Raw genomic sequence first — 13,091 nt, 5'->3', positions numbered from 1 at the left:
AATATAAAAAAAATAAAAATGTAAAAAAAAAATGTTTTAAATTATACATTTTTGGTTATAAACTAATTTGGGTTATTTTTTATTTACTAAAAAGATAACCAAATAAATTTTGGCCAAGATTTATGAAGAAAGATTATTTGCAAAATTTTATAAGAAAAACACTTTTTTTCAAAGTTTGTGGACTTTTTCATTTATATAGCAAAAAAAATAAAAATGCAAGTGGTAAATAAATACCACCAAAATAAAAAGTTTTATCTCTCTCAAAAAAATGCTAAAAAATGAATATAGGTACAGTGTTGCATGACCGCGCAATTGTCATTCAAAGTGTGATAGCACTGAAAGCTGAAAAGTAACATGGACAGGAAGGAGGTAAAAGTGTCCAGACTTGAAGTGGCTAAGCTATAACTAAAAAGCAAAACATTATTTTTTTAAGTTTTGGATAGAGTGGAGAGGGATTAGAAGACCTAGTAGGTTTTTATTGCTGCCTGTGCCTTAGTTAGGGAGATACACCCCTCTATTTGTCACGGTTACCATGATCATTGAAAGTAAAAGAAAATCCCAAAATTTGGTTTGTCCCCAGTAATAGAGGGGAAATCTTCCAATCGGGACGCAAGTCCTGGTGGCAAACAGGTATTCTCTTGCTTTGGAGGAATTCCTCTCACTTCTTCATTTGGCTGCGGGGCAGGAAGTGAAGAGAAACCTGACAGGGGATATAACCCCCCCCCCCCCCCCTTTACACTAGCCAAAAAAAAAGTTTTTGCCCTTAGTGCCACTTTAAGTGTATGCACAATATTGTGATCTTGAGATAAACACAAAAGGGGGCCACTTGTTACAAGATTTTTTTTTTAAGCCCATTACCAACTAATGCCACAAGCTTATTGCCCTAGCATCAGTTTTAGTGCAATGACAATTGCCACTTAATTCATCTAGTCAATGTGGTGCAGCCATATTACTATAGGTTGATTTATAATTGGTTGTCATGGGGCACCCCAGATCTCTACAGTAGACGATTCAATACAGCTGTACATTCTGTGTAAGCAGACCTATATTTATATGCATAAAGCTTACTGCTGGTTTACATGGATGTATATCAATTCCATAATTGGTGTACTCAACTCACCAGAAACTTCTTCAGATCTTTGTAGTTGGTGATGATGCCATTGTGGATCACGATAAACTCTAGGAGGGGAAGAAATGTGACATTATTTCCTGGTGTTACAAAAGCACTCAATCATGAATGATTCAAAGACAGGAAAAATCTGGGAGCCATATGTCTGCTACATGCATACACCAACAGTATGGGGGAAAAAAAAAACTTAGTTCTTTACAAATATCTTTTTACTTATTGCAATCCACAATACAGAACTTATTTCCACACTAAAAGTGCAGACCCCTCTGTATTACCCTAAAAAAAAGGTTTCTGTATGTTTAGTTAGAAATAGAAGTCTGTTCAGGATACACTGTACCCTTCTACACATCTGCAATCCCTACAGGAGGCACTGCACGTAATTGATGGCAGGAAAGGAAAAGGGAGGGAGGCGCTATTGCTGAAAGCTATGAATCTCTATGTAATTACCCTATATGATACTTAAAATGACAACATTGTAAAACAAACAAAAAAAGCACAGAATTAAACAGGTATAAAATTATCTAAAGCTAAAAATGTTCTAATAACTTCCAAAAGTGAAAAAAGAACAAAACATGGACACCAACCTTACGGAAAAAAAAAAAAAAATATATATATATATATATATATATATATATATATATATATATATATATATATATAAATATAATATATATCTATCTTTCCTTAAATTGTTTGAGTGGAGAATGACCAAACATTTAACTGCCGCATATACGTGTCGCTTGGTGGCGTGTGGGAGCACTGCATGCTCCCAGCACAGGGGGTGAGCTGTCAAAAGACAGCAATCAGTTCAAACTAACTATCGGTAGCTGGCAGGACTGGCTCATGATCATGTGACCACTGACAACTGATCTCAGTGGTCACATAATCACCAATCCTTCCTGCATCCTGGACATTCTGAACTTTTTAAAAAGGGACCCTGGGTGGGTGGGTGGGTGGGTGGGGAGGATTTAACATCCAACCTAGTTATTTTGTTATCCTTCTCCTGCTTTCTCTGTTCTCTTTTTGCCTGGCAATGCCTTAGGCTAGGAGGCTAGATATAGACAGACAAGTGTAATTTTTAGACTATAGGAGATAGATATTAGCACATCACCAGGACTGGAGAGTAAAACAGTGACACAAATTAATATACAGTTAAAATAATGTACTACAGCAAATAAATATATATCAATCAATTAAATCAATCAGAAAAAGTCCAATTCATCAAAACACACATATACTTCAAAATGAGTCAACCAGGAAAAAATAAAATTGTGATTGAATAAAAAATGTCCCTCTGATGAAGGTCACCACGTGAGCATATTCAAAATTACTTGAATATGTGCATAAAACTTCACTCAAGTGTCACCGCATGCTCCAGAGGAAAGCCTCCCCCAATTCAGTGGCACCCACCAGATATCGTGGCCCATCTAAACTTGCTAGGCAATCACGCTCATGGTGAGTGTCAGACGTTATAAGGATCCTCAATCACTTAGCCCCTTGGCAATTAGATGGCAGGACATCCTCCAAAATATTTACTCCATCACTTCCACCATTATCTCAGCACTGTCCTGATGTACATATTATTTTTGAAGCCCAGGGACCATCTTCAGAAATAAATGTGTACAGCAGGACAGTGCTGAGATAATGGTGGAAGTGATGGAGTAAATATTTTGGAGGATGCCCTGCCATCTATTCAGCCTCTAATTTCCAAGGGGCTAAGTGATTGAGGATGCTTATTTGACACACATCACAAGTGCAATTGTCTATCAAGTTTAGATGAGCCATGATATCTGGTGAGTGCCGCTGAGTTGGGGGAGGCTTTCCTCTGGAGCACATGGTGATACTTGAGTGAAGTTTTATGCACATATTCAAGTAATCATCTTTACTCACATGGGGACTTTAGTAGAACAGAAGGACTTTTTATTCAATCACAATTTTATTTATTTTTTCCTGGTGGGTCTATCTGAAGTATTTGTGCATTTGATGAATTGGACTTTTACAGATTTAATTTAATTGATTTTTATATATTTATTTGCTATAGCACATTATTTAATTGTATATTCATTTATGTCACTGTTTTATACTTGATTTTTTGCGCTGCTTTCACTGGTCATTGCAAAGATATGTTGAATGAATATTGATGTATTCACTATGTAAGGCAGCGGCACTATACAGATTTTATTTATTGATTTATTCAATTTATTTTCTATTCACTTATTAAGTTGTTAGGCAATTAAATTTTTTTTTTTTTTTGGTGTGTGGTTTGCGCGGTGAATATACTATTGATGCATTACTTTTTTTATATTGGGATCCTGTTTAAAGTGATTATCCACAGAGCAGCCTTGATCCTCCTCTTTTCAGATGCCCCGCCGCCACTCCTGGCTCCTCCTCTTTTCCAAGTGTCCCCATAGCAAGCCACTTGCTATGGGGGCATTGTGAATGCTCGCTCTCAAGCCCTGCTCTGTGTGTCTATAAGACACACAAAAACAGAGATGGGCCCCACCCCCGCTCACTCCTCACTGGCTGTGATTGACAGCAGCGGAAGTCAATGAGGAGGCAGAGACTCGTGCACATCACTGGATCGTGATTGGGCTTGGGCAAGTATAGTGGGATCTGCATACTGAGAAGTTTTTATCTTCATGCACAGAATGAATGAAGGTAAAATACATTCAGCCTTTAACCAATTTAAATTTAACATTATGTACATGAACAGTTAGCTTACCATTGTTTTTGTCAGAGCGCTGTGGGTGGCTGTTGGTGGGGCTGGGCTCTCCGTGAGTGGCCCAGCGGGTGTGTGCAATACCCAGGTGAATCTCAAATTCAATATCCAGGTCCAGACTTTCCTGCTCTGTAAAAGAAACGTTGAAAGGTTTTCAACATTCCAAAGAATCAAGCAGTACAGTGAAAAACAACAGCAAAACCTAAAGAAAATGTTTTATATAATATTAACTATATCTGGTTATTTAAAAATAATAATTATGTTCAAATTGTTTTAAACGTTTGTTTGATCTGTAGATAGCTACAGCTGACCATACACATAACAATCTTTAACAATCTCCTTTAGATCTATCTAGATCAACTATGTAGTATGGCAGCCTGCCTGACTGGATACAAATCCAATGAATGGTTTTGGCAAGCCCAAGTGGTTGGTAAATCAGACCTGCTCAGGTAAGCCCCCTTCAGTCTGTGCCCATGTGACTGCTGTTTTTAAAGCAGTATTAAACCCAAAAGCAAACATTTATTATACTGCAGCTTACAAATTCTTAGAAAAAAGACCATTAATGCAGCCATCACATCTATTTTCATCAGGTGATCTGGCCAGAAAGTCTGTCATTTTTCAAAACAACCACCTCTCTTCCAGATATATCCATTTACAGGGATGAGATAAACCATTTAGCACTGACAGGGGTGCTTGCAATGATCAGCTTTTATTTATACATGTAAAACTTATATTCCAAAAGGAAAACGTTTACTGTAACTGATTGTAGCCTCCCTAGCGATCTGATTATGTCCATATTTCTGTGCTCCAAGCGGTACATTTTTTGGCATGGAAATATGTATTTTTTTTTATTGTAGGCCTGTAATTTTTAGGAATAACTCACTGAAATCTGTCCGAACAAGAGTCTAGTAAACATCCCGGGTATGTTAAAATTTGAAACATGAAATCATAAATTAGAATTTAATAAATAATCATAAAAAATAATAATATAATAATAATAAATTTAATTCAATAATATAATCAAACCAAAAACACTGAAATTTGAAACAGAGCGCCAAGTTCGCACATCACTGAGCAAAGTTGCAAAATCGTTTTCAGTGTCTGATGACGAATTTCCCCACAAATCATTATCACTCAATTCTGCAAGTGGTTCTAATTTACTATCGCTGTTCTCTAGCTGGTCTAAAACTGATTTTGACCTAAAGGGACACTTTTTGGACGCCATGGACATTTCTCAGTTTCCAGGCAGAAAGAACAGTAAAAATGCAGGCAGGGCACAGGACAAAGCACTCGGGACAAAATGTATGTGAAATGGTTTGATACAGTAATGTTATACTATGTGATTTTAGTGTATTGAGTGAATGTCACTTTTACAATTTTCAAATTTCCCGCCAGTTCGATCCCCGTACGTCCCAACGTCGCAGGGAACGGACCCCGGAAGACAGATGCCAGCATCGGCTGGAGGACATTACAGAAGGGACATCGCGGGAGCGCGGGACAAGGTAAGTGAAGAACAGATCCCGGAGCAGCGCTGCATGGTAAGCCCGAGTGTAACTCGGGGTTACCGCTTGTGGTGCTGAAACTTTACCCCAAGCTACACTCGGGAATACCGCCAGGCAGGTTAAACAGAGCTGGAGTTTGGCTTCAATTTGTTAGTGTATTTAAATCTGCTAATACGTCTAACACTCCTTGGTCCCAGAGCGACAATGCTGCTGTCCAAAAGGTGCCTACTGTGCTCCTTAATCCAGAGTGCAGGCACTCTAATACAGGAGGTGTGTAACTGGTCAGATCACCAGGTGAAAACATAGGGTAAAGAGGCACAAAAACTGATGCAGCCACATCGAATGACTGGTAAGCTGCAATTTATTACATTTCTAGTTTTGGGCTCTATACCGCTTTAAATCTCATTGGATTTAGCTGAAGATAACTTTCACTTTCCATTAAAAATAAGGCTCCTTATCCTGGTGTTTTAGCTTTGTGAAATGAACAGTCTGTCAGGCTTGTCAAGCTTGATGCGGTTTTCAAAGACATTTGTAAATTACAGCTCCTGTAAATAAATGCAATTTTTATTTTACAGTCACTAATCATTTACTGTTCCTCATGATTGTGATCCAAACAAATACCAGCCTGGATTCCCAAGAATGAAAAGCCAACAGAGAATCCAGTGAAATATTGCTCCATAAATTTACTCTCCAGACAGCCATTGTGCAAGTTCCCTAGAAATGGTTTTAATTTAGTGGAGTGCAAATATCTGTTGCCATTGTAATCTCCCCTGGGGGCAAGTTATAACGTAAGAAGATGGAAAGGCAGGAAGAGGGGGTAATGTACAGGTTACTGCTAAAGCCGGGGGGAATGCACATGTGTTCTAGGTTCTCACGGTGCTAAGGAATGCCTTTACCAGTATGATGGCATCATTTCTGAAGTTCAACGTACAAATGTAAGACAGGCCAAAGCTGGCCATGCACAGAGATCTGATTGTTGGCTGAAGGATCATACCCTTGGGAGATACATAATATACCCAGCGTCAACACAGCAGCTTTTTCTCTCTGTCATTCCCCCTAATGTGGCAAAGTTGTCACAGATAATTCATAACTTGACAGATGACATGCAATAGTGATGACAGTCCCTTAAATGATGCTAATATAATAATTTGTGTTTCAAGTAGAACTTCACTGTCTCAATTACCATTGACCATTTTTAATCCTTATGCTGCATTAATAAATAGATAGGAAAGTAGATCATATTTACTTGTTTTAAATTTATTTTTTAAATTTCTTCCCGATTTCCATGCCCAAGCAAATTATGTCATAACAGGAGGGGAGGGAGGGTTGTCAGCTCAGCCAATGCCTGAGCTAAGGGCAGATGGGTTCCAGGAAATAAGTGCTACATGAATCATCTGTCCTTACTCAAGATGGCCACTTCCAGAAATACCAGGGGGTGCTTTACAAAATTAATTCATAGCAAAATAAAGCATGGCGACATGGATGGATGGGTGAGTTTTCTTTGAATATTAACAATGAATTAAATAGCATTTTTGGTTTATGGTCCTCAGATACAGTGCAGTTCCACTTTAATAAATGTTCCATAAGGCCTCTTGCACCCGGTACTGATGTTTGAGCATCAGCATTTTTGGATGGAATTTCAGACAATTTGTTCTGTGTGTATTTATGCACACATCCAGATGTTTGAGCATTCACGTACAAATACACTCCTATGTAAAATAAATCAATAGTTCTGTCAATATGCGCGTATTTGCGTGCATATGCGCGTATTGGCACAAAATACTGACCGGGAATGCAGATTTTTCTCATTTTTTTCTTTTCAATCATAGTTTAAGTTTTCAATGAGGCAGATAATAACAAAAGGATAAGTACAATAAGAGAAAATGTATAGGATTAAGGGGCAGGCACCAATCCGCATATATCAATAATCACGGAAATGAGTATAACATACATATGATACAATGAGGCAGATTGAATATTATACATTGTTCTTCTTTTATGCCAAACTAAGAAGTAGCCATAGTGTTAACAAGATCAAAGCCCCGGGATCTATAGCGTAGGAGGCCGGAGTTGCCTGGTGCGGGGACACATCTCAGAATGTATTCAATAACAGTAGAAAAATGGGAGCGAATGGTTGTCTGGAGAATGACATGTCAGGAAAGAAGGGAAATAATAAAAAAGGAGAGGAAAGAAAGAAAGGAAAAGTAAGAAAAGAAAAAAAAAGAGGAAGAGGGACTGATACGAAGTGGCAGGGAAGAATGAGAAGGATCGGGAATGGGATTCCTGCCCCACCATGGCTACGTCAGAGAGGGGTCCGCTCCACTGGCAACCCAGGAGTGAAATTCGGAGGAGTGGCAAAACAAGGACCAAAGGGTTTCAGATCTGTTTTCTCCGATTTCCGGGTCAACGGGTGTTCAAGGTCATGGATAGAGTCCAACTCACTAACCCATTCCCCTAGGAAGGGCACAGCAGTGGACTTCCAATGGCAGGGGGATAACTGCCCGGTCAGCAACCACCAGGTGTCTCAAGATATCCCGTTTCACTGATTTAATAGATTCAGGTAGTAGGGAGAGAAGTGCTAGCTCTGGGGATGGAGGGACCAATGTTGTCATCAGTTTATTATACAGGTCAAAAATAGATTGCCATAATTTCCGTATAGGCGGTCAGGACCACCAAATATGAAGTATAGTACCCCCCGAGCTTTGACAACACCAGTAAACGTCGGGGATGAAAGGGTCAAAATGGTGGAGAAGTGCTGGCCATCTACACCATCTGGGGAGCAGTTTAAAGCCCTTTTCATGGTTTTTGGAACCTACGGATAACGCATGTGTAAAGATGAAGCCTTTTTCACAATCTATTGGGGAGATGGTAAGTTGTAAATCTATTTCCCAGGTACGGGTATAAGAAGGAAGGTCAGGAGAAGATGCACAAAGGAAGATTGAATACAATTGGGAGACTACATGGATGGGAGGATCAGATTGAAGCAGGAGTTGTTCGAAGCCAGTCGGAGGGACGAGAACGTCGGAGACAGAGCGAAAAGAACGAACATGGGACATTACCTGTCGTCATTGAAACCAGGAGAACATAAAGGGGGGGGGGGGGGGAGGCAGCGGGGGCCATTGAGAGTAAAGAAGGGTCAGAACAAAGGACATGGGCCAATCTCCCGTGATCATGGTTATTCCAGATAGTGAAAGTTTTCTCTTTTTTTTTACTTAAGAATACACAGCGCTTGTTTACATGCCTGTCTGTACAGGTACATTCTAACCAATGGGCTGCATTTCAAGATCAGTAAAAAAAAAAAAACACGCTGTATTTAGCTTTTTCAAGCTGCAGTGTGCAAGAGGCCCAATACAAATGCTCAAACATTTTTACCTTAAAGAAGGAATGCAAGTGGTTCTAAAGGTTCGATTTCTCCTTCATAGAAATAATAAACATATTGTGTTTACATGCTCTGTGCAATGGATTTGCACAGAGCAGCCCCGATCCTCCTCTTCTTGGGTCCCTCGCTGTCACTTATGGCCCCTCCCCAGTGCCAAGTGCCCCAGAACAAGCTCCCGAGCTGCCTCTGTGTGTTTATGGGACACAGAGCATGGCTCAGTCCCACCCCCCACTCCCTCCTCACTGGATCTGATTGACAGCAGTGGGTGCTAATGGCTGCTGTGTCTCAACCAATAAGGAGAGAGAGACATGGTACAGCAGTTGCTCTTGCGCACATAGAATGCATGAAGGGGAAAAAAAAAAAAACTACCCTATAGATGCACTTTAAGATATAAAAGGTTTAGGCTTTACAACTACTTTAAGTTACTGAGAGCTCCACTTTACCATGTATGGGGAAAAAAATAAATTAAGCCAAAGTCTTCCAAATGTTTATTGTTTGCTAAGTGGGTTGGAAAATTTCTGCCAATTTGCAATTATTCTCTGCTCACATAGCAGCAAAAAATCTAAAGCGCTAGTTACAGCCTATGCACAGTTTGCCCCAAGTACACAGTTGTATATATATAGAATTAAGGCTTCATATACACTAACAAAAACTGACAAGCTGAAACTGCTGAATTCTATCTCGTCTATAATCTAACCTCAGGCTTTATATATATATATAAAAATGTACTTCTGAAAAACACTATTGGCCGCAGGGACATAGACATGATCTACATGTCTCTATCTGCAATCAGAAATAATCTGTCCGTTTTTGGATTTGTGACAGAAGGGACAATGGGGGAAGACGTTTAAGAGGGCAATGCAATCCTCCCATGCCAAGCAATACAGAATTCTCTAAAGGTCTGATAGACCCTGCACAAACCAACGAGCTGGGCCCCTTCACTAAAACCACATGTAAATAGGTTTAATTGTGAGCAATCAGAAAACTGAATTTACGACAAAAGGAAATGGGCCGCTTTGGGGGTTAGCATTCATGTACATTAAACAAGCAAATGAAATGAAAATAAATCAGAACAAAGCTGGATTTGAAATAAAATAGTAAATTCAACTAGTTAAAAAAGGTCACTACAATAGGCCTTTCCAGCTGGGCCAGAGGTCATCTCATATATTTATTTCTTAAAAGCTCACTAGGGTTAGCGTTACCTAAATTCCGTTATGAAATCCTTTGGCAGGCTTGAAGCTGCAGGGGGAGGAGAGCTGAAGCCAGTGGGGTAATGTGAATAAATGACATTTTCCTGAAACGGTTTTTATTGGAAAACAAAGTTTAGACCAGGCTTTGAGCCCAGCAAAAGGAGCACAACATGTTAGGCTACACGTCATTAGGAGAAGCTCAGCATCCCTCATCGAACATCCACGTAGGCAGTCCTTAACTCTGCTGCTGTGGCCAGAGAGAACTCCATTACAGCTCTCCAGGATACAAACAATTAACTCTAATGGTGCTGTGACACCGGAGCACCACTGACCATTTCCTTTTGAAGGAAAAAAATATATATTTTCTTAGTGTTTGGTTAGCATGGCAAAGAAAAAAAAAAAAAAAAAAAGGAGTACTTGGCCCTGCAAGCTGGAGACCTCGGCCCCCACAAGGTATTTAAATAACTCAACTTTTCTGAAGACAGCTTCAGATTTCAAACAGAGAGACACTGAAGAGGGGTGAGGGAGCTTTTTATTAAATTCATGTGTACATGTAATGCTAGGGATAGGAAAACTCCCACTATTCAGTCTGTTTTTAGTAAATACAGAAATAAACCTTGCTCATTAAGTCACTGCAGAGCAGCACTGACGCCAACTGGCCTAAAGAGGGTAAAAAGAGAGATAGAGAAATATTAACTCTCAGGGGCACTCCAGATCAATAGTACTATGGCTGTATTAGGATAGTGAGCTGTCTAACAAAGCTAATCAAGACGTACTGTAAAAACAAGAACAGAGTGGTGACAACGGAGATAAAATCCTAAGGAAAAGGAAGCCATGCTACGACTACTTTCTGCTGTCTAAACATGTAGTTAATTTAGTCAAGGCAACATGTTCTCACCACTTCTATACAGCTGGAAGCACTGCTAACTGCTGAGATGTTCATGTAGCAACAAGAGTCTAAAGATCGGCGTACAAGTAACAATTTGACCATGGGAAATGTTAGATTTACCAAAAACTATTTAATATGAGAACGTACCAAATCTATCCAATCAATCTGTAATCAAGCAGACAGGCTTGTGTACTAAATAGTTCTTGGCAGATCTAAAAAGGAGATTGTACATTCAGATCTGAATGTGTATAGTGATCCTTAAGCTAGCAATAGACTATCTGAAATTCATTCAGTTCAGCAGGGACAGACTGAATTTCGATCCATCTATGGGAAGGGCTGGTTGTACTGAAGTCAGTCTATCGACCGACGTGAGTACTACCAGCCTGTCAGGGTTTTTTTTAACCCCCATACAATTACTGCCGCCAGCCACAGCCAGCAGCAGTAATTATTGTATTCTGAGGGCGGGAAACCTCCCGCTGTCAGAATACATTAGCACAGTGGGAAGGATTTTCCCATCACCACATTCAGTATTGATGGGGGAGTCAAGCAATTTGCTTTCCTTCAACCCGTGGTTGAAGGAAAGAAAATTGCTTGATAGATGGCCAGTCTTCAAGAGAACATCATATTGCTACATCTCTATGGCCTGTAACTTTCAGGGTTTGCACAGATGCATTGGTAAACCAATTTCTAGTTATAAAATCAATGCACTAAGCAAACATACCTTTCAAATCATTTGCGGCAACACTAATATATACAGAGGAACCAGATGTGCGAAAAAAATCTAATACAGCTGGTGATCACTATTCATTCTTCAATCAATCAACAGCAGACCTTTCCCACATGTACAGCTTGGTAGATGTGGTCATGCAATGATTGCACCTCTTTCTGTTTACAGTTATGGCATAACTACTTCCAAATCATCCAGACATTTCCCTTGGGGCAAGTACACACAGGCATAAAAATGGCCTAACCCCTTCCCACCAGCAGAGAGCTGTCTTTGTCCCTGTGCTGGAATCGTGCAATGAGCATGTTATCAGCACAGAGACCTTGGCCCCCCTTTGACGTACATGTGCAGTATGTGAACGTCAAAGCTCACCCTTTTTCCACCACACATATGCACACTCTCCAAATACCCTAATGCAGGCCTTAGACGGGTCGTTTATCAGACAATAAATGAAAAATCGGTCGTTGCTGGCAGAGATGCTGCCAATCTCCCAAGAAAAACTTCCGTTTTTCGTGGATTTTCCAGCATGACCGATAAAATTAAACGGCCGACGGTATTGCCCCACTAACGGCGTGAATATCGGACGATTTTCCGTGCGGACGAAAATACGGCCGATAAACGACCCATCTATGGCCTGCATAATGCCCACAAACATTCATCCAACTGCCGCCTTGACCTATGAGAGTCAGAAGTGTGACAATGTTACGTTTTGTGTGCAAAAAAAAAAAAAAGCCTAGGGAGGTCCTGGGAAATCCAGGATATATTCAACCTTTGCGTGAATCAATTTCCAATTTAAAAGCAAAATGATCAACAAGTTTTAAAGAAAAAAAATTCACATACTGTTTATTTCTTCATCCAAAGCCTTGACCTTCCCCTTTTTCTTGATGAGCTGAATTTTCTTGGTGTTGTTCTCCCAGTTTTTCTCGTTGCCACCATCAATACCGACACCTGCAAGCAACAACGTACACTGAAAGTCAGAAGTTCCTTAGAATTAAATCAGACAGCAGAGACATGTGGCCTAATGAAGCCTGTTAAGTGAATATCCATATCTATGAAACAGAACAGGATTGCCTAAAAACGAATCGTAGGCCACAGATCATGTGCATATATTCATAATGAGAATTAATAAAATTTGTATTAAAATAACATGTAAAGCCTCTAATGGAAGCTGCTATTCTATTAAAACCTCCAACTAGGTCCAGGCAGTGAATCTGCACTGTGAATGACATGTCTGTCAAAGAACTGGCAAGCAGCCATCAGAACTCCCTCACGCAGTCATATTGCTTTAAGCACATTACTTTTAAATACGTAACCTTTAAAAGATCTGTAAAATAGGATATAATTTTAAGATGGAGAGATGCTGAGATAATTACACATAAGCCAACTGTTCTGTGTAATTTTACTGCAATGAGAAAGAATTTAACAAGTATATTAGGAGGTCTTTTTTTAATAAACATTACAAGTTCTTGAACACTTGTTACCCAGTGTGTGTGTGTCAGAACCTCTACCTCGGCACATATGAAAGCACAGCAAAACAAGCAAAGCAAGGGAAATTCCCA

General features: G+C 39.7%; 1 protein-coding gene across 3 annotated transcripts in view; it reads right to left on the bottom strand.

The window, feature by feature from the left end:
• LOC149454712 (glutamine--fructose-6-phosphate aminotransferase [isomerizing] 1) overlaps positions 1-13,091 on the bottom strand; it is a 71,063-nt gene that overhangs the window by 21,006 nt on the left and 36,966 nt on the right. For all 3 annotated transcript variants that reach the window (XM_089687206.1, XM_089687208.1, XM_089687207.1), the window contains exons 3-5: positions 12,373-12,480; positions 3,852-3,977; positions 1,121-1,179 (exon numbers count right to left, since the gene is read on the bottom strand). In XM_089687206.1, coding sequence (XP_089543332.1) covers positions 1,121-1,179; positions 3,852-3,977; positions 12,373-12,480 — 293 coding nt within the window. The remainder of the gene's footprint in view (positions 1-1,120; positions 1,180-3,851; positions 3,978-12,372; positions 12,481-13,091) is intronic.

The sequence above is a fragment of the Staurois parvus genome, unplaced genomic scaffold, assembly GCF_062004578.1.
Source record: "Staurois parvus isolate SC_StPar_1 unplaced genomic scaffold, SC_StPar_1.0 ptg000420l, whole genome shotgun sequence".
In the NCBI taxonomy this organism is placed as follows: Eukaryota; Metazoa; Chordata; class Amphibia; order Anura; family Ranidae; genus Staurois; species Staurois parvus.
This window is presented reverse-complemented; position numbering and strand designations above follow the sequence as displayed.